The following is a 21,880-nucleotide window of genomic DNA, read 5'->3' on the forward strand; positions in this document are numbered from 1 at the left end:
TAAAGCCTTTCATTTCCCCTGTCTGGCTGCAGCTGGAGTTCCCCTTTTAACTGCCTGGCCAGGGGAAGTGAAGACAGTTTTATATAGGGGGAAACTCTAAGGGCTGCTTTAATATGTTTGCATGTGAAGAGGGGAGCCCTTTTCATACAGCTCACTAATGAGGGTCAGCGGGATATCACACTTCGCCATCTGGCTCATTTGCACAGCGGGGCAGAGGCTGGCCCTAGCCTTGTGCAAGGGCCAGAGCTGAAAGGCTAAAAGGGTGGTCAAGAAATGCCCCCTACTGGCCACATCCTGGAACAGCCACCATCCCGGCATCAGTACCGGGCAGAAGGGTCCGTGTGCCGCCTGATGGCATGGCTGGAAGGGAGATGGATACGGAGGGGAGACTGTGGTGAGCATCAGGGCCATGGGAAGAAAGGAGGTCACTGAATCATAGAATTGTGGAGTTGGAAGGGACCTCCAGGGGTCATCTATTCCAACCCACAGCAATGCAGGTGGCCATGCAACCTCTGCTTAAAAACCTCCAGGACCACCTCCTGAGGGAGTCTGTCAAGCAGCTCTTACCATCAGAAAGTTCTTTCTGGTGTCCTTCTTTGCACCGCACGTGGATAAGCTACGGAACTCCCTGCCACAGGAGCAGTGATGGTCACCAACGGGGGTGGCTTTGAAGAGGATTGGACAAATTCATGGAGGAGAGGGCTAGCGTTGGTTCTGCTCTGCCCTCCAGAGTTGGAGGCAACAATGCTTCTGGATTCCAGTTCCTGGAAAGGGCAGGAGGGGAGAGGGTGGCTCTTGTGCCTGGATCCTGCTTGCAGATTTCCCATGGGGGCATCCAGTTGGCCTCTGTGAGGACAGGATGGTGGGCTATGTGGGTCAATGGCCTGATCCAGTAGCCTCTTCTTATATTCTTATACAAGAAAGCAAAGCAGTCACACTCAAGTGCCCTTCTGCACTCCCCTTTGGACTGCTGCTGTTCCTCTCCCACTTTGCCTGTTCCCTGGACTCCTCCCCACACAATTCCCACCAGGAGAGCCCCTCCCTCCAGAGTCCTCAAGCCACTTGCCCCTCCAAGCTCCCTTTTCAAGGCCCCACTTTTGAGCAGGTGACCCAGCCCCACAGGCCTTGGCCTGGACAGAGGGAGTAAGGAGCTCAAGATGGATGGTTGCTCTGGCCGGCATCTCTGGGTCTCCACTGTGCAGTTGCGCCCTTGGGCTTCCTTAAACACCTCCCTTGGCCTCCAAAAACCAAGCTGAGACTCCTGCATTGGCCGGGGGTTGGACTGGATGACCCCTGGTAGTCTCTACAATTCTATGATTCTAAGTCCTGGTATAGAGGCCCTTCCCTGCTTGAGGCCAGCAGTCTGGGCCTCTCTGCCCCTCTGTGACACAGAGCCTTCTCCACTGCCCATTTCGCTAGTGGAGCAGCCCCTTAGGCCTGGGTTTGTCTTGGCAAGTCCCAGGCCTGACACAGGGGAGCTTCTCCTCAGAGGGCTTGAGAGCAGACAGCAAAGAGGGGGCTGAAGGGGGCTGGGCTTTCGAAGCAGCCAAACACCATTCCTAATGGGTCTAGCCCTGTTCACAGATGCCCGCCCACCCTCCTCCCTAATGTATAAAATGAATTTAAAGCCCTCCTTGATGGTCAGTCCTTGTGCAGTCCAAAGCACTGCTAGCTCTGCCAAGGGTGGCTTTAACTGATCGCCACTTTCCACAAACCTTGAGGCAGGATTTTAAACAGGCAGGCCACATAAGACCATGGAGGAGCCAAGGGGAAAGGTACATGCCCACACACAGAAACAGGGCATTCTGCAACCCAATATGATAAAGTTTTCTAATGCATATGAGGATTATTTGCACATTTTAAAAAGTTTTTTTAAAAGTTTTTTTTTTAAAAAAAAAAAAGGCCACCACACATTTCACACACACTCTTCGTAAACACACCCCTTGGCACTGATCCAGAGTGCACAAGCGAGGAGCTGAAGGCATCACAGACAGCAAAAGGTGCACTACATGCACTCTGCACAGAAAGCACAGGCTCTGTGAACTGGTCCTCCTGGGACCTGGCAGAAGGCAGTGGGAGATCTCCTTGCTTCTGAAGACAACTAGTTGCAATGTGTGTTAGACACTGCAATAAAAATCTATTTTCTGAGCTTTAAGGTCACTTCCAGGTGACCTTTTTATTGAGCCTTCATCCTGATTTGTATGCGCAGAGTTTGCAAGGAGGTTAGACCCCACGTTGGCTGTTTACTGAACATTCATTTCCTCGTATCCACATCATCTTCCCCCGGACAAGATGAATCTGGTATTTAAGTCAAGGGTATTACATGCGCTGGAAGGGGAGGAGAAGAGAAGTCTGGGAACTTTTGTTCTCTTGCCAGAACCTCTGGCGACCCAAGGAACACATTTTATGATTTAAGAGATAATTATGACATACAAACGATGTGCAGGACAACTCCAATTTCACATGGCAAGCAGGCTGTCCTTTTCCTGTGCAGCCCAAACTTCAAGGCTCAAAGCCCAAGAGCTAACCTAGGAGGTGTGTTCTCCTGACTCCTGGAGGTCATTTGTTTCGCCCTAAGCCACAGAAATCAGGAGAGTCCCACAGAAACACACCCCGACACACCCGCTGTGTGCCCACTTCAAATACAAATCACTGCAGGGAAATGGGGGGCGGGGAGGTTAATCTTCCTTCACAAACCTACCCAGGACAACTGAATTCATAAGAAGTCCACATTTTGAAAGCTGTTCTTAAGAGGGGCTGCGAACAAGGCCCCTTTCTACTAATGATAGGCGGGGTGCCAGCCCTGTCTGCCCTTTCCTTCTGCATTAAGGCTCCTCCAATGACGTGACCAGGAACAGATGCCAATTCAAGTGCCCTGGGAGGCCCAAAGCCCCCAGAGCCTTAAAGCCAAGCACATTCTCGTCCTCAAAGGACAGCAGCTGAAGCAGAGCCCTGAAGGTCTCTCCTCCTGCCAGAGAGAAGAGCGCAAAAAGACAAGAGGTGCTCAGTGGCCCACTGGGTCCTGTTCTGACAGCGGCCAACCAGATGCCTCTTATGGGACACCCACAAGTAGGACCCGAGTGCAAGAGCAACTCTCCCCTCCTGGGATTCAGAAGCACCGCCGCCTCCCAATTGTGAAGGCACAGCGTAGCCCCCCCCCCTTGCTAGTGGCCATGGCTGACCCTCCCCTCCATGAATTTGTCTAAACCTCTTTTCAAGCCACCCTGGTTGGTGGCCACCCCTGTTTCTTTGGGGAGGAACTTCCATAGTTTACTCTGCACCGCGTGAAGGACTTTGTTTTGTCTTTGCTCCATCTTCCAACATGCAACTTCATCAAACGTCCACCAGTCAAGGCACGGAGGGTGGCGCACAGCCCAAATGCACTCCTCTCCTTCTCATGCCGCTGCCTGCAGATTCAAAAGTCAGTGGGCATCATTGCCGTGTGGCCTTTCCTCTGCTCATCATCTCTGGAGATACAAACAGCAACTTAGTCTGAGCAACACACAATCCATTAATTCTAGGCGTTACAAGGCAACTGGTCCTGCTCCCCAGCGCCTGCTTCAATGGTTGAAGCAGAAGGGGCTACGTGCTGAATGGTGCCCTAACTTGCAAAGTCAGGATCCCGAAAAGGGATGTGCCCAGATCAGTTAGGTTTTCATCACACAGAGGGAAGGAAATCCAGAGGCAGGAGTGGGCAACATGTGTGTCTCAGAAGCCATGCAACTAAAATGACAGGGGTTCCCCAGAGAGCCCTGGGTCTCATCTTCCCCACTTTGCACATCTTCAGGCAAGTGACCTCACCTCTGTGACGGCTTCTCTCCAAAGCGCTTGGCAAAGCCAGCGGCCAAAGCAGCCAAGCTCCACCCGAGCCTCAACACGGAGGGACAAGGCTCACATTGAGTCAGGCCAATGGGCTGCAGCTATCAGATTCCTCGAAGGCCAGACACCGGCCAAGTGCACTTTGCTGCGCACGCTGCGAAATGCGGCTAATATCTGGCACATCTCAGATCAGGAGAGGGACTGCAGTCAAAAGTGTAAAAGTGTCAGGCTTTTTCCAGCTGCTTTGAGTTGGCTGTAAGAAGCACAATCACTGAAAGCTCTGTGCCAGATGGGACCCCTCCAGATGTTGTCGAACTACAACTCCCACCAGCCCCAGCAAGCATGGCCAAGAGCCAGGGGTTCTGGGAGTTGTGCTTCAGTGACATCTGGAGGGCCAAGGGTTCCCCACCCCTGAAATCACCGTTGACTCTTCTCTCCCCATTGTGGAGATATAACTGCTGTCTATCCAGACAGCACAACTGCACACAGAAATGTGATGTGTCCACTGTTAGCTGGATGTGCACATCCAAAATCAAGGGCCCCAGAAGAGGGCACATAAGCCAGAAGAAGGCGCCAAGCATCGCTCACCCTCTGCCTTGTGAACAGCCTTGAAAACGCGTGCTGAGACACAGGTGCATCCTGGAGGAAGAATGGCAATCCACAGATAGAACCACCAGCAACTGTCTGAATCACTGAGACCCAGGAAAGCTGGTTGCAGAAGAGCAGCACTGCACAGCCCCCAAAGCATAGACACAGGCAAGAAATGAACCCCAAGGAAGGAAGGAAGGAAGGAAGGAAGGAAGGAAGGAAGGAAGGAAGGAAGGAAGGAAGGGCAGGACACAGAAATGGCTGAGAACCCGTGAATTAACTGAGAGGAAGAGGCCTTGGGATGGGTTCTGGTGAACCCACATGAACTTGTCTTTTCTCAAGTCAGAGCGCTGACCCATCCAACTCATGGCTGTCCAGGCTGAGGGGCACGTGCTCCCCAGAGTCTCAGATGGGGCTCTTTGCAGCCCATCTTGGGAGATGCTGCCAGGGATTGAGCCCAAGTCCTTCTCCATATGACCCATGTGCTCTCCCAATGAGCTACAGCCCTTCTCATTGGTTCCTTCTCCCTCTTGCCCCGCCCAGACCGGCCAATCCCACACCTGTTTCTTTTGTATTTGAAGCAAAGGAGGAGAAGCCTTCGTTAGAATATCAAGTCATTCTCTGGAAACTCCCTCCCCCAGGACATCCTCTCTAACCTCCTGGGGTTCGCGCCTTCTGCTCCCTTCCGCCCACCAATATCCCACCAGGAGTGGGCCCTGGAAACAGGGTGCCCTATGCAAGGCCAACATTTGAGACCCTCCCTGCCTGCAGACTGTGTCGCCAGAGTGGTGCATGCTCTGGTTATCTCCCGCTTGGACTACTGCAATGTGCTGTATGTGGAACTACCTTTGAAGGTGACCTGGAAACTGCAACTAATCCAGAATGCGGCAGCTAGACTGGTGACTGGGAGCGGCCGCTGAGACCACATAACACTGGTCTTGAAAGATCTACATTGGCTCCCAGTACCTTTCCGAGCACAATTCAGTGTTGGTACTGACCTTTAAAACACTAAACGGCCTCGGTCTCCACCCCCATCGTCTATCCAGGACACTGAGGTCCAGCTCTGAGGGCCTTCTGGCGGTTCCCTCGCTGCGAGAAGTGAGGTTCCAGGGAACCAGGCAGAGGGCCTTCTCGGTAGTGGAACCCACCCTGTGGAACGCCCTCCCACCAGATGTCAAAGACAAAAATAACTAGAAGAAGAAGAGTTTGGATTTGATATCCCGCCTTTCACTCCCTTTAAGGAGTCTCAAAGCAGCCAACATTCTCCTATCCCTTCCTCCCCCACAACAAACCCTCTGTGAGGTGAGTGGAGCTGAGAGACTTCAGAGAAGTGGGACTGACCCAAGGTCACCCAGCAGCTGCAGGTGGAGAAGCAGAGACGCGAACCCAGTTCCCCAGATTACAAGACTTGGTTTCGGGAAGGAGGCTGAAAGGAGGCCTTGCCCCTGCGTCCTGGGTGGGGGAACCAGTCGCATGGCCCTAAATCTGCCTCTGGTGGGAGCCTCACTAGGGCAGGGTGAGAAACCTGTTCAAGTCAACTCAAATCATTATTTTCCTGTGCCAAGGGGTTGCTGGTGTTTGGACAGCAGCTGCAGGAGCCGCAGAGCTCTTTTCCCTTTTCTCCCTGTTCAGTCTCGGGAGACTCACAGGCTGCTTGTGAACCAGTCTGCAAGAAGGAATTGCCGCTGTCTGCAATGGGAGCGATGTCACGTCCCTGTGAAAAACCAAGCCACTGGGTTTTGTGAGCCACAGGGCAGGGGCAAACTGGGGGCAGTGGGGGGGGGGAGAGAGCGCGAGAGAGAAATAAAGCCCTGGCGGCGGCTGCTCCCCAGATTCCATTAGCCCCCAACCCAAAGCGGTTATCGCAGGTCACTGACACTTGTTCATTCTAATGGCTTTTCCTGTGCCCTTATCAATGCGGCGCACAAAGCATCTCCCTTCGGCCGTTCCCTATGATCTCAGCCCCGTGTTTACAGCTATCTAACTCCACCAGGCACCGCTAGGTCAGCCAAGTCAGGACAGGAGGCGCAGAGACAGGCCAGGGCAGGCTGAAGGAGGGGGGTGGAGAGAGACAGAGAGACAGATGGAGACGGAGAAGGAGGAGAACATACGGAGAAGAAGCTCTGCTTTCTAGTTTTGCCAGTCCCGGGACACAGCTGCAAACAGCCACAATGTCCACAGAACCACTGAATTGCAGAGTTGGAAGGGGCCCAACCTTGGAAATGCAGGAAGGAAAGGGGTGGGCTGGGTTGCCACAAAAGGAATGGACGGACAGATGGACAGAGAAGAGGTCTTGAGGGGATGTTTGAGCAGAGGCACGCCTGGTAAGACCCTCCAAGTAGGTCTATCATAGGAACAGGCGGAGGGTGGAAGGAAGAGCGTTACAGATGCTGATCGTGAACTGGCTGCCCTCTTTCCTACGCAAGGCACCCTCCATCAATCCCTTGGGACATGTGGGGCAGTTTCATCGCGTGCCTTTGGCATCATCATGCAATGCTGCTGCCTTCCTGTTCCATGGTACCCCTACAATACTGGGAGGGAGGGATTATTATTATTATTATTAATAAAATATTTATTAAATTTTTAAAATACAAATGCAAAAATAATAAACAATATAACATATATCATAACATAGTTTCATAACTTCTTTGGACTCCCTCACGTCTCCCGCTCCCACTTACATCAGTATAGATTTTTACCAGCAATTTATCATCTTGTTTGTGTTCTTATGTCCCGCTCTTTTAAGTATAATATAATAAATCTCCAAAAGTTTTATATTTTCCTCAATCTCGCTTATCATCCTAATTCCATCTAATTTAGTGGTGCTCAATTATTTATGATCTAGCATCCTTCTTAACATTCATCCAAATTACAATATTTTTGTAAATAAATCTTAAATTTCTTCCAGTCTTCTTCAACCTTCTCCTCTCCCAGGTCTCGGATTCTGCCGGTCATCTCAGCCAGTTCCGTGTAGTCTATCAGTTGCATCTGCCATTCTTCCAGTGTGGGTAGATCTTGAGTTTTCCAATGCTTAGCGATGAGTATCCTTGCTGCCGTTGTTGCATACAGGAAAAAGTTCTGTCCTTCTTAATCACCCTCTGGCCGACAATACCCAGGAGGAAGGCCTCTGGTTTCTTATGGAAGGTATACTTAAATACCTTTTTCAACTCATTATATATCATTTCCCAGAAAGCCTTCACTCTAGGGCACGTCCACCAGAGGTGAAAGAAAGTTCCTTCATTTCCTTTACATTTCCAGCATTTGTTATCAGACAAATGGTATATTTTGGCAAGTTTAACTGGGGTCATGTACCATCTATATATCATTTTCATTACATTTTCCTTCAAAGCATTACATGCAGTGAAGTTCAACCCAGTGGTCGACAACCTTTCCCAGTCCTCAAACATAATATTATGCCAATATCCTGGGAGGGAGGGATTAACCCCTCTTGCACACAAGGGGTACCCCACATGCACCACACTACCATTCCCCAAATGGTACCTACATGTCTGACCCAAACAAACAGATTGCCACTAAAGAACGCAAGAAGAGCCTGTTGGATCAGGCCCATGACCCGCCTAGTCCAGCATCCTCTTCTCACAGGGGCCCAGCAGATGCCTCAATGAGAAACCAGCAAGAGCAGGACTCTCCCCTCCTGTGGTTTCCAGCAACTGAGATTCAGAAGCATTTCTGCCTCCAGCCATGGAGGCAGAGCAGAGCAGAGCAATCCTGGCTAGAAGCCATCCATAGCCCATGACTTACAAAATCATGAGGAAGTCTGGTCCTCTGGCTTCGACACGAGCATCCTCATGCCACCCATTTTGTCAGAGCAAGGAGCCCCCTGCTCTGAGGCTCACGAGAGACAAAACTTGCCTGCTGCGGACCGGAGGGACCCTGAAAAGTGTGTGGTAGAGGCAGGGGGCCAGAGGAGCAGTCTGGGGGTGGGGGCAATCATTTATGGTGTTTGGCACCACCCGCAAGATAGGAGCCAGGTCAGAGGGAGGAGGAAGGGTCAGGGCAGTCCGAGATGGAGGCAGGCATGCAAGATGCAGCAGAGGAAGAAGAGACTACTCAGGCAAGGGATGGCCCAACAGACCCTCCGCCATTCCCCACCCCACCACCTTCCAGAACCAGGAGGGGCTTGAAGAGCAAAAATGGCTTTCCTAGAGGTGGAGCCTCAGGTTGTGCGTCTGTGACCCATCAGATGAGGGTCCATAAGCTGCAACTGCCCCACAGGGCGTAGAGCTGTGGACAGCTGCCTGGAGGCTAGAAGCCTGTGTGCACATGTATAACTGGAGCATCGTGGAAGCTGCTGCCAGTGAGTTCTTGGCTGGTGGTGCGCAGCACCCTGCCGCTCACTCGGCTTGTGGGTATTGATAAGGCACATTAGTCGATTTGATTCCCTATGACCCTGAGTGCTCACTGGAAGGACAGATCCTGAAGCTGAGGCTCCAAGACTTTGGCCACCTCAGGAGAAGAGAAGACTCCCTAGAAAAGACCCTGATGCTGGGAAACATGGAGGGCACAAGGAGAAGGGGACGGCAGAGGACAAGATGGTGGGACACTGTTCTCAAAGCTGCCAGCATGAGTTTGACCAAACTGTGAGAGGCAGTGGAAGACAGGAGTGCCTGGCGTGCTCTGGTCCAGGGGGTCACAAAGAGTCGGACATGACTAAACGACTAAACAACAAAATGACCGAGAAGATCCTGAGCGAAGATTCTGCACCGACCAGAAGAGAGAGCGAGAGTCCTTGCTGGAGTCTGCTGTCCCCAGTCATGTGAGAGTCCACTCTCTGTTCACCACAGCCTGACCCTGGTTTGCTTCTGCCCCCCCCCCCCCCCCGCCGCCTGCCCTTCCTGCCAAAGTTCAGCACTTCCTGGAAAGTCTCCATGCCTGTTTGATATTGTACGTTGCCTCCGCTGGTGAAGGAAGAAGGATTTACAGGTGCCTGGCCCTGCCTCCAAGACCATGACCGAGCGCTGACCTTGTGTTACAATACGTGAACTCCTACCCTGCTGATAAGGAGGACTGGCAGATAGAAGCAGGATTTTTTTTCCTTTTTCAAATAATCCTTTGGGAACTTACAAGCTGCTCAGCCATAAAAGTGAGGTGACAGGAATGTCGGGTTCACTAAAAATAATAAATATTGCTGTATTTATTCAAAGTGGGCCTTTTCAACTGCAGGCTAAGCACTTAGATAACGCTATTGTAAATGACAAATATTTGCATTTCTTAGAACTGTTACGTTATGATCCTTCCGGCCAGAGCCGATGTGAACATTTTCTCTGGTGCCTGCCTGGCCGCTGAGACCGCACACTCCGAGAGCACAGCCTCGAAAGCTGTTCAGGAATGAGCCACCGGTCAAGGGAAGTGGACAGCTGCCCTCCCCGGTCATTCTCAGGCCAGGCTCAATTGCTGTGCGATACACACCGTGGGGAAGGATCCTTTTGGTTCTCTGCCTTTTGACTGAAAGCAGATTTGTGCATTCTTGACATCCATTCTTCAGAGGCTGTGTCCCAAGGGAGCACCCCCAAACAGGGAGATGGACCCGTTAGTCGGTCTCTAGAAACACATGCAAAAAAACCTCTGTGGCCCTGTATTCCACGGTGGGCAAGCTACCAGACCGTGCACTTTGAGATCACATGGAAGGAACAAAGAAGGAACTTGGATTTAGCTCAGAGTTCCACCTCTGGCCCAGGGCTTAAGGCCTCAGGACATTAACAGAGATGCTCAAGAACTTTGGCACCTGCGAGACACACCTTCACCTGCTCAAACCGCAAGAGTAACACAGTCTTACTGTGGTCTAAACCACTGAGCCTCTTTGGCTTGCCGATCAGAAAGTTGGCAGTTCGCATCCCTGTGGTAGAGGGGGCTCCCATTGCTCTGCCCCAGCTCCTGCCAACCTAGCAGTTCAAAAACATGCCAGTGCAAGTAGATAAATAGGTACTGCTGTGACAGGAAGGTAAATGGCATTTCCATGCGCTCTGGTTTCCATCACGGTGTCCCATTGCCCCAGAAGCAGTTTAGTCCTGCTGGTCACATGACCCAGAAAGCTGTCTGTGGACAAACGCCGGCTACCTCAGCCTGAAAGCGAGATGAGTGCCATACCCCATTGTCGCCTTTGACTGGACTTAACCGTCCAGGGGTCCTTTACCTTTACCTTCACAGGATTAAAAGAGGAGCCCACGAGCAGAAGGTCAGAAAAGTCCCTAGGAGTAGCAACATTAGCACCCTGGAGGAAAAATGCACCATGCCACAATCTTAACAGAAGCACAATACCCCAGGGAGGAGTGGCCCACAAGTGTCATTCTTGAACAGGCACAGCATCCTGTGCTGGGGGTGGGGGATCCCTCTGGCCAGTGAAGGGTCTTCAGGTGCCACTTGGTGAAGGAGAATCCACCCAGATCCCCCATCCCTTATACAGCAAGACTATTTCGAACGTTAACATTTAGCCCCTGCACAATTTTGGTCATTTCCCTGTTATGATTGCTCCTGTTTGGGGATGAGGCACAATAGCAACTGACTTGGGCCCAAGTTCCACCCCACCCCCCTCCTCACAAGAAGAGGCTTTAAAACTCCGGAGCGACTCTACAGTCTTGCCGTAAAAGTTTCAATGGGACTTGAGAGGTTGTTTGGCCTAAATTATGCTGGATGAGTCAGACTTGCCTTTGAAGAATGTGTCAGACGCAGCAATGTCTGCCTCCCGGCAGGAATGCAGGACAGTAATCAGCATGTTTGCTATAACACAGCAGGGACTTTATGACAGGAGGCAAAAAGGCAATGGCTACTTCTCCTAGAAGCATGACTCTGAGGAAGAGGGGGGCAATCCCTCGGATGGGACCCATTCCCTGAGGACAAGGAGCCATGCTCTCCTGCAGAGGACACTTGGAGGGGTCCCAGCAGTGGGAGATTTTTAAGGTGGATAAGATAGTTGGGTGTGTGATGGGCACACAGGCCGCAGGGTGAATTTGCTGCCTGGCAGGAAGACTGTGGGTGTCGCTCATTGCCTAGATAACCTGGTAGATACTGCTGTGCAGAAGACAGTGGTCCTGGTGCACACTGGTACCAACGACATGGGGAATTGTACTCTATAGTTCCTGGAAGCCAGAGTGAGGTGGCCGGGTAGGATCCTGAAAGCCGGGTGCTCCAAGGTAGCTTTCTCTGAAATGCCACTGGGTCTGTGTGCAGTTAGCAGACAGGGGCAGCTATGGAGTCTCAATGCATGGATAAGACGATGGCGTCAGGAAGGGAGGGGACGGGTCTGGATTTGTTTCTGGGGCAAGCAAGGCCTGTGCATAAGGGACGGGCTCCACCTGAACCAGGACGGAACCAGACCGTTGGCGCTTAAAATCCAAAAGGTGGCAGAACAGGTTTTAGACTTGATTGTGAGGGGTGGAGGAGATAAGAGCTGTGGAGGGTCCGGATCAGAAGAAATCTTGGGCTGGAACTGAAAAAAATATGAAAATTTGAATGGGGGAGTTGTAGAACTAGGCACTGAGAGTGCAGGGCCCAGGAGAGCAGTAATGATGCTCTGCAAATCTATGGTGCAGCTGCATTTGGAATGCTGTGTATAGTTCTGGCTGCATCTCTTCAAGAGGACTTGGAAAAGGTTCAGAAAAGGAGAACCAAAATGGTCAGTGGGGTGGAGAACCTCACCTTTGAGGAAAGGTTATAGCATTTGGGACTTTTCTCTAAACTAAGGTCCCAAGAGGTAGCTCAACCAGTAGAACATGAGACTCCCAAGGTTGTGGGTTCGAACCCCACATTCGTTGAAAAGATTCTGCATTGCAGGAAGTTGGACTAGATGATCCTCATGGTGCCTTCTAAATCTGTGATTCTATATCCATGATAAAAAGTCATGTCAGAGGAGACATGATAAGACTGTACAAAATTATGTGTGCCATGGAGAGAGTGGGCACAGATAACAGTAGAGCTCATGGGCATCCGACCAAGTTGAACGTTGGAAGATAAAGGGCAGACCAAAAAAAGAAAAAACCCTTTCCCCTCAGACAGATCATATTAATCTATGGAACTGGCTCCCACAAGAGGCAGTGATGACCACCAACCTGGATGGATTTAAAAGAGGATTACACAAATTCCTGGAGAGGGGGGCTATTGAGGGCTCCCAACCAGGCGGCTCTGCTCTGCCTCCACGGCCAGAGGCAGCAATACTTCTCAATGACAGTTGCTGGAAATCACAGGAGGGGAGAGATGCTCTTGTTCCCAAGTCCTGCTTGCAGATTTCCCATTGTGGCATCTGATTGGCCACCGTGAGAAGAGGACCCTGGACTAGGTGGGCCACTGACCTCATGCAGCCTGTTCTTCTGTTCTTATCCGATCCCAGAAACAGAGCAAACCAAAGGTGATTTGGCTTTACCAAAACTAAAAATGCAGCAAAAAAACGGCCCCCATACCTTCCAAATCACCCTTTGTCAGGAAAAAAATAATAATGTTTTATGCAAAGCACACCCAAAAAAATCTATAGGAGAGATGGGGCTGGTAATCACCTAGCAACTTCTCAAAGATTCCAGACCATCTTTTGACATTTTTCCTACAACAGGTGGAGGAGAGATGGCAGATCACTTACCAATACTGAATAGATGTGCAGACAGCGGTAGACGGGGGAGAAGTCCACCAAGTCCTGGGCACCGGGCACCTAAGGTGATATTAACAGAAGCACACAGCTGAAACGTGGATACATTTCTGGTGACACGTACTAGGCTGAGTGGTGGGGAGAAAGAGGAGGTGAGAAGCTGTGGTGGAAGTCAAGAGGAAGGCAGAGGGGTCACAAATCAAGTCCTCCAGAAATGCCTCTATCGGGGGGGGGGGGTATAGGAAGTCCACCCTACGGCTGGTTGCATTACCACCTACGCAGAAAGAAACCTGTGTGTCAAAAGCCCCACAGATTGTCACGGGTTGTCAAACTTCTTGTCGTTTACCTCAACCTCCAGTTTGGAGATGGACAGGACAAGGCGGGGAAAACCAGGAGGCAAAGCAAACTCGGGGGATGTCATTCCACAAGGACTGACCCTTGGAGAAATTAAATGCCGGCAAAAGCAAACCTGAAGGAGCATCTCCACCCCCATCGTCCAGCCCGGACACTGAGGTCCAACTCCGAGGGCCTTCTGGTGGTTCCCTCCCTGCAAGAAATGAGGTTACAGGGAACCAGACAGAGTACCTTCTTAGTGGTGGCACCCACACTGTGGAACGCCCTCCCATCAGATGTCAAGGAGATAAACAACTATCTGACTTTTAGAAGACATCTGAAGGCAACCCTGTTTAGGGAAGTTTTTAATGTTTCATGTTTTAGCTCTTCTTGTTTTTCTTCTTCTTCTGTTCTCCTTAGCCAGAGTGGCTAAGGAAACCCAGCCAGAAGGGCGGGGTATAAATATATTATTATTATTATTATTATTATTATTATTATTATTATTATTATTATTCTGTTTGGAGCTGCCCACAGTGGCTAAGGAAACCCAGCCAGACGGGTGGGGTATAAATATATTATTATTATTATTATTATTATTATTATTATTATTATTATTATTATTCTGTTTGGAGCTGCCCACAGTGGCTAAGGAAACCCAGCCAGACGGGTGGGGTATAAATAAATTATTAGTATTAGTATTAGTATTAGTATTAGTATTAGTATTCTATTGGGAGCCACCCAGAGTGGCTAAGGAAACCCAGCCAGATGGGCGGGGTATAAATATATTATTATTATTATTATTATTATTATTATTATTATTATTATTATTATTATTATTATTATTTTTATTCTGTTTGGAGCTGCCCACAGTGGCTAAGGAAACCCAGCCAGACGGGTGGGGTATAAATAAATTATTAGTATTAGTATTAGTATTAGTATTAGTATTAGTATTAGTATTAGTATTAGTATTCTATTGGGAGCCACCCAGAGTGGCTAAGGAAACCCAGCCAGATGGGCGGGGTATAAATAAATAAGTTGTTGTTGTTGTTGTTGTTGTTGTTGTTGTTGTTGTTGTTGTTATCCAAGTTTGGTCAGCCCAGCAGCTCCCAGGAGGTCATGAGGAAGGATTCTGTCTCTTCACCTGCACCGCCAGAGACCTACCTGGAAGTGCCAAGGACTGAACCTGGGCAGGTGATCTACCAATGGGCTACGGCCCTTCCCCATTGGCACAACCCTTCCCAAACTTAATTCTGACAGGCAGGAAGAAAGGCTCCTGCTCCCCAAAGAACTTCCTCCCTTGCTGACGCACCCTCTCGGCACCCCCCTGCTCCAACGTCAGTTTCATCACCAAGGACAGCACCCACTGCCGGTTCCTGAACGGAATCTCACTTTTGCACAGCTCGGTCCTTCTCAGGTCCTTTGTTGCCAGCGCCCTCCTCTCACGTGAGTCAGAGATCAGGAGCAGCACCCTCTCCGTCACTGCCCCAGCTCCGTGGGAAACTCCCCACCCCTAAGCCCTGACCGAAGGCACAGGATGAGGCCACCACCTCTCCAGGTCTGGTCAACACCTGAAGGGAAGGACCCGTTGGGAGCCACATGGGCGCTGCCATGGATTTGTGATGGGAAGAAAGGTGGAACGCCAATTTAAAAAACTCAGTGAAGTCAATAGCAAAGGTCATCTGCTCATGAAGGTCGCTGGAGAAAGGGGGAAATGTAGCTGCCCTCTGACACTGCTGCTGAAACAATTAGAGCTTTGGAGTTTGCCTTTTATGGCATCGCATTATTCTAAACTCACGTTGTGAACCCCCTTTGATGGCCAAGCTCTAGGGGAAGGGATGCGGCTCAGCAGAAGAGAGAGTGGCTGCTTGCATACCTACATTCCTGGCCCCTCCAGTTTCAAAAGGGTCAGGGAGCAGGCAATGCAAAAGGCTTTTCTCTGCCTGAGACCCCAGAAAGCCATAGCCAGCAGGCGATCTTGGGCAGCTTCCTGGGCTTCCAAGGGTGGCACCCTTGCTGAGGGTAAAGAGTGCAGCTCAGTGGCAGCTATGCCAGCTGAGCTAGACCAGCCTTTGCAACCTGCTGCCTTCCACACTCATCTCCTGGAATCTGAAACATCAGCTGAGGGCGACTGGCAGGGGTTGTGGCCCAAAGCACCAAGCTGGCTTGATGCAAGGCAGCTCCCCAGTGCTTGAGAGCTGCAGGCAGGCATTCAACCACCTCCTTCGCGGGTGGCCCTCCAATACAGCGCCTCACTTTTGGGTCATAAAACAGAATCATGGAATTGCTACTTCAACCCCCTGAGATGCCTCCTGCAATGGGTCAAGTGGTGGTTCTTCTGACTAATGGCCTCCCAGGGGCCACACGGCTCTGCCTTCCCCAAATGCCACAGCACCCACACATTTCCACTGCTGTCCAGTCTCAGTCAGACCTTTCTCCACCTGGCAATTGATTCCTCCTAGATTCGCTGCACCACAGCCAATCCGTCCCTACGCCTCTCTTCCTCCTCCTCCCTCCCCCTGCTGGAGAAAATGCTTTGAATCCAAACCACTTTTCTGAAGAGGGGAGAAGCTGTCCTCTTCTCAGGAGCCCTTTCCCCTCGCAGACCCTTCAGCGGGTGGCGGGGGAGGCTCCCTGTCGCATTACAACAACCCTCTTTGAAGGCACCAATCAGCTGGCTGCTACAGAAAGTGCATCTTCAGAGGAGGCTGCTGTAACCACTAATCAGCTGTCCGTGAGACTTCCGCTGAACGATGGCAGGTGCCAATCATCTGGTGCCTCTGTGACATCAGGGGACTGACCTGTGAGGGTTCCCATCCGCTTTTCGGAGTTGGCCTGCAAGGGGTGGGGAAGGGAGGATCTGACCCACCAGCCAGACCGAGCTCTCCACCCCGCCGTGGGGTCTATCCTTATCTGTACACGGCTCTGGGTGAGGCACCTCAGCTCTCCAGCAACCTAGAAACTGAGGCTCGGTACAGAGAAGGGATTTTTAAAAGCAGGGTAACTTTACAGAGACTTAGGTTTTACACTCTGGACAAGCACGTATGCATAGATCCCTTGGTTTCCCATTCATTTTCTTCAAAAAATACCAGATACCGTTGATTGACTCTGGAAAGAGAAGGGTCTTCCTTTGCCCTGGAAGGGGAGTCCCCCCAGCCATCTTCTTTTTTTTTTTTAATAAAATTTTTATTAGGGGTTTTTACAAAATAAAGTACAAAGATAAACAACCTTTCTTTTATCTCAACAGAGTTTCATAACTTCTTTGAACTTCCTCACATCTCCCGCTGCCATTTTCATCATCATAGATTTTTCCATGCAATTTATCATCTAATTTGCAAATTTTATAACCACTTATTTAAATATAATCCTCTGTAAATTAATTTCTCTTAATCTCACTTTACATCCCATTCCGATCCGATTTTGTGGTGGCCAATTATTTATGATCAAACATCCTACTTAACTTTCCACCAAATCACAATATTTTTGTAAATAAGTCTTAAATTTCCTCCAATCTTCTTCAACCCTCTCTTCTCCCAGGTCTCGAATTCTGCCAGTCATCTCAGCCAGTTGCATATAGTCCATCAGCTGCATCTGCCATTCTTCCAGAGTGGGTAGATCTTGAGTTTTCCACTTCTTGGCGATAAGTATCCTTGCTGCTGCTGTTGCGTACAAAAGGAATGTTCGGTCCTTCTTTGGCACCATCTGGCCGACAATGCCCAGGAGGAAGGCCTCTGGTTTCTTAAGGAAGGTATACTTAAATACCTTTTTCAGCTCATTATATATCATTTCCCAGAAGACCTTCACCCTGGGACAAGTCCACCAGAGGTGAAAGAATGTTCCTTCATTTTCCTTACATTTCCAACATTTATTGTCTGGCACATGGCATATTTTGGCAAGTTTAACTGGGGTCATGTACCACCTATATATCATTTTCATTACATTTTCCTTCAGAGCATTACATGCCGTGAAGTTCATCCCCGTGGTCCACAACCTTTCCCAATCCTCAAACATAATATTATGCCCAATATCCTGTGCCCACTTTATCATGGCCGACTTAACCATTTCATCTTGTGTATTCCATTTCAACAGCAAGTTATACATTCTTGAGAGTACTTTAGTCTTAGGTTCTAACAATTCTGTTTCCAACTTCGATTTCTCCACCTGGAATCCTAACTTTTTATCCTTTTTAAAAATTTCTTGAATCTGAGCGTAATGTAACCAGTCTCGCACTTTGTCTTTCATTTTTTCCAAACTCTGCAATTTCCAATTATTGCCCTCTTTCTCTATTATTTCCCAATATTTCGGCCATTTGGCCTCCATATTGGGTCTTTTTCGGGCCTTAGCCTCCAGAGGTGATAGCCATCTTGGAGTTTTATTTTCCAATAGGTCTTTATATTTTGTCCAGACATTAAACACTGCTTTCCTGACAATATGGTTCTTAAAGGCCTTATTGATCTTAACTTTGTCATACCATAAGTATGCATGCCAACCAAATGCATTGTTAAAACCTTCTAAATCTAACACATCAGTGTCCTCTAGGAGTAGCCAGTCTTTTAGCCAGCAGAAAGCTGCGGCTTCATAGTACAACCTTAAGTCTGGCAGGGCAAAGCCCCCTCTTTCTTTCGCATCAGTTAATATCTTAAACTTAATTCTGGGCTTTTTGCCCTGCCAGACAAATTTAGAAATATCTCTCTGCCACTTCCTGAAGCACTCCGTCTTATCCACAATTTGCAATGTTTGAAACAAAAACAACATCTTAGGCAATACATTCATCTTAATAGCAGCAATTCGGCCTAACAAAGAAAGCTTCAATTTTGACCAACTGTCCAAGTCTCTCTTAATTTCAGACCAACATTTTTCATAATTGTCCTTAAATAGACTCAGATTTTTTGCTGTTATGTTTACCCCTAGGTACTTTACTTTTTTAACCACAGTTAGTTCTGTTTCTCTCTGAAACCGTTCTGACTCTGCATCTGTCAAGTTTTTTCCCAACACCTTAGTTTTCTGTTTGTTTAGTTTAAAGCCCGCTACCCGACCAAAGTCCTGAATCAATTGTAACACTCTTTTTGTGCTAGATTCTGGCTCTTGCAATGTCAAAACAAGGTCATCTGCAAAAGCTTTAAGTTTATATTGTTTCGCTCCGATCTGAATCCCTTGCACCAACCGGTCCCCTCTAATCAAGTTCAAGAGCACCTCCAGGACAGAGATAAACAGCAAGGGGGAAATCGGGCAGCCTTGTCGTGTCCCTTTTTCAATCTTAAACTCTTCTGTAACCACATTGTTGACTATCAGTTTTGCCTTTTGTTCTGAGTAAATCGCGTCAATCCCATTTTCAAAATCCCGCCCCACTCCCATTTCTTTTAAATTCCCCTTCATAAATTTCCAAGAAATGTTATCAAAGGCCTTCTCCGCGTCTATAAAAATTAGAACTGCTTTAGTGTTAATATTTGTTTGCAAAAGTTCCAAAATGTCAATAATGTTCCTTGTATTAGCAAACAAATATCTTCCTGGGAGAAAGCCTGCCTGGTCTTTATGAATTGTCTCATTTAAAACCCTTTTGAGTCTTCCTGCCAAAACGTCAGCAAATATTTTGTAATCCACATTTAGAAGGGAAATGGGACGGTAGTTCTTAAGTTGTGTCTTTTCAGTTTCTGATTTTGGTATCAATGTGATGAAAGCTTCCTTCCACGATTCAGGCGCCTTCTTTCCCTCCATAATTTCATTGCTGACCTCCATCAGTGGTTGAATCAAATAGTCACTTAATATCTTATAGTACTTGGAGGTCAAGCCATCTGGCCCTGGAGACTTGCCCAACTTCATATTCTGAATGGCCTGTTCTATCTCTAATCGTGTTATTTTACTATTCAGGAGTGATCTATTTTCTTGTGATAGTTTTTTAAGTCCATTTTTCTCCAAAAATTTTGCAATCTCTTCCTCATTTTGTGGCCCTTGAGTGTATAATTTCTTAAAATATTTCTGGAAACATTTTCTAATTTCCACCGGGTTCTGAATATTCCTTCCTTCTATTTCCAAATTTGTTACTATGTTCAGCTTTTGTCTCTTCTTCAACTGCCAAGCCAGCAGTTTCCCACATTTATTAGCCGATTCAAATGTTTTTTGTTTCATTGATTTAATCTTCCATTCTATTTCCTGATTTATCAGTTTGGAATATTGTGCCTGATGAAGTTTAATTTCTCTCAAGATCGGCTGTGACTTCGGGTTTACTCTTAGTTTCTTCTCTAACTCTTTAATTTTCCCCAAAATCTTATCCTTTTTCTCATTTTGTAGTCTTTTCTTTATGGCGTTCTGTTGTATCAAGAACCCTCTCATCACAGCTTTGCTTGCGTCCCAGATTGTTCTTTTTTCCACAGCAGTGTTCAAATTTATCTCAAAATAGTCCTTTATTGTTTTTTTGGCCTTCTTAATGATCTCCTGATCTCTAAACAAGTTGTCATTCATCTTCCATCTAAAGGAGCCGGTTGGTAATAATGTCATGTCCATTTTCAACGCGTTATGATCGGAGCAGGTCTTTGGGCAGATTTCCACTTTCTTCACCTTAGGAGCCAGACCTCTAGAAATCCATATTTGGTCAATTCTTGTCCAAGTCAGTTGGGCTTCAGAGAAAAATGTTCCTTCTTTCCCCAAGGGGTTCTTTGTCCTCCATATATCAATCCAGTCCATGTTGTCTGTCATTTCAAAAAAGGTCTTTGGTAGTCTGCCATCTTTAGTAACCTTTTGGCTTTGTGACCTATCCATGTTCGTTGAAACGATCCCATTCATATCTCCCATCATAATGATGTTATCATAGTCCAGATAATCCAGCATAATCTCATGCAACTTCTTGTAGAATTCTGATTTCCCTTCATTTGGAGCGTAAATTCCTAATATCAAAATTTTCTCTCCTTGATGCTGTATTTCAATTGCCAAAATTCTTCCATGTTCATCTTTAAATAGAAATTTTGGTGAGAGGCTCTCCTTTGCATATATCACCACTCCTCTCTTCTTAACTGAGTCCGAAGATATAAATTCTTGGCCTAACCTTTTATTTACCAATATTTTTCTGTGGAGCCTAGTCACATGTGTTTCTTGTAAGCAAGTAATGTCTAGTTGCTCCTTTTTTAATATGTGAAAGATTTTCTTCCTTTTTTCCGGGCTGTTGCAGCCATTTATATTCCAGCTTAAAAGTTGCAGAGACATCCTGGATGGATCTGTTTAGTTTCCTTGGGGTGGTATTTTGTTCTGTGAGTCTTCAGGGTTCTGAGGTACAGGCACCTGTGGTGGTTCAGGCCCTGAGGGTAGTTCAAGTCCTTTATGAAGGTCCTCTCCGTAGGCAGTCAAAAACTTATCCCTATCTTCCAAAGTTCTAATTTTAATCTTCTTCCCTCTAAAGGTAAAAGATAATCCTTGGGGAAAGTCCCACCTAAAGATGATTGAGTTGCTTCTCAGCAGTTTTACTAAGTCCAAATATTCAGATCTAAGATCCAACAGCTGTTTAGGAGTGTCCTTAAAAATCTCAATTCTTTTGTCCGAAATGTTCAGGGAGCTTCCGTAGTGCAGGCCCAAAATCTTGTCCCTTTCCTCCTTTGATCTCAACGTAATCAAACAGTCTCTGGGCTTTTCTCTCTTTATGAGTCTTCCAAGTCTGAAGGCTGACACAATTTTAAAGTCTTCCTCCTCTAGACCCCAGAACTTGGAGAATTCTTTGGTCAGAAACTCAGCTAGATTACCTTCTTCCACTTCTGGTATCGATCTTATCCTTAAATTAATCTCCCTGTTCCGAAGTTCCAACATGGAGAGGTAGGTCTGGTGTTCCCCAACCTGCTTACTGAGCGGCCTTACTTCTTTTTCCAACTCTCCCACTCTTTGGCTGGTCTCTTCGGCCAGTTTCTGATTTTCACCTGCAGCCTCCTTCAGTTGTCCGATTGCTTGTGCATTCTGTGCAACTTGCCCAGATAATTTGTTTAAAGTTTCTGTATTAAGGTCAATTTTCGCAGTTTGTTGGTCAACTTTCCTGTCCAAAGACTCCAATTTCTCAAGAATTCTCTCTAATACAGAACCAGATCCTCCTGAGGCCATCTCTTCTAGTTGTAAATCCTCAGTTTCTTCCTCCCCTGTCTGTGACAGGGAGGTAGCTTTTTCCTCCGAGGGCAAAGTAGGCACAGATGATCTGCGTGCTTGTGAGGCTGCAGTTACGGTTGTCAGAGTTGTTTGTCTGGTTCTTAATCCCTTTCTTTTTGCGCCACTCATTCCAAAGTTATCTAGCAGTCAAGGTCAAGCTGAGTTGTTCCCATGGGAAAGCTACGGCCCAGGTGGTAGCAATCAAACAGAGGGCCGGGAAATAGAAAGTAAAACAATGTTTTTGTTATAAATCCTCAATCCTCTAGGGGGAGCATAAAATGTCCTAGGAAGAAGAGTCCATTCCACATACGAAATCTGAACCAATACTTAGAGATCTTCACCAAAGTAGTTTTAGCAGAGTTGGTTTTAGGTTTGCCACAATATTTCAAGTTGTGCTTACTGGAGTTCCATAATGCAAGAACGTAACCATTC

General features: G+C 48.0%; 1 protein-coding gene across 3 annotated transcripts in view; it reads right to left on the reverse strand.

The window, feature by feature from the left end:
* The window catches only part of EXOC6B (exocyst complex component 6B), a 220,723-nt gene that overhangs the window by 93,704 nt on the left and 105,139 nt on the right, over window positions 1–21,880 (reverse strand). For all 3 annotated transcript variants that reach the window (XR_014568506.1, XM_083757097.1, XM_083757098.1), the window contains one exon: window positions 12,995–13,063. Coding sequence is in view for 2 of the 3 variants with exons in the window: in XM_083757097.1 (XP_083613223.1) it covers window positions 12,995–13,063 (69 nt within the window). In the remaining variant the exon portion in view is untranslated. The remainder of the gene's footprint in view (window positions 1–12,994; window positions 13,064–21,880) is intronic.

The sequence above is a fragment of the Podarcis gaigeae genome, assembly GCF_964106915.1.
Source record: "Podarcis gaigeae genome assembly, chromosome: 9".
In the NCBI taxonomy this organism is placed as follows: domain Eukaryota; kingdom Metazoa; phylum Chordata; class Lepidosauria; order Squamata; family Lacertidae; genus Podarcis; species Podarcis gaigeae.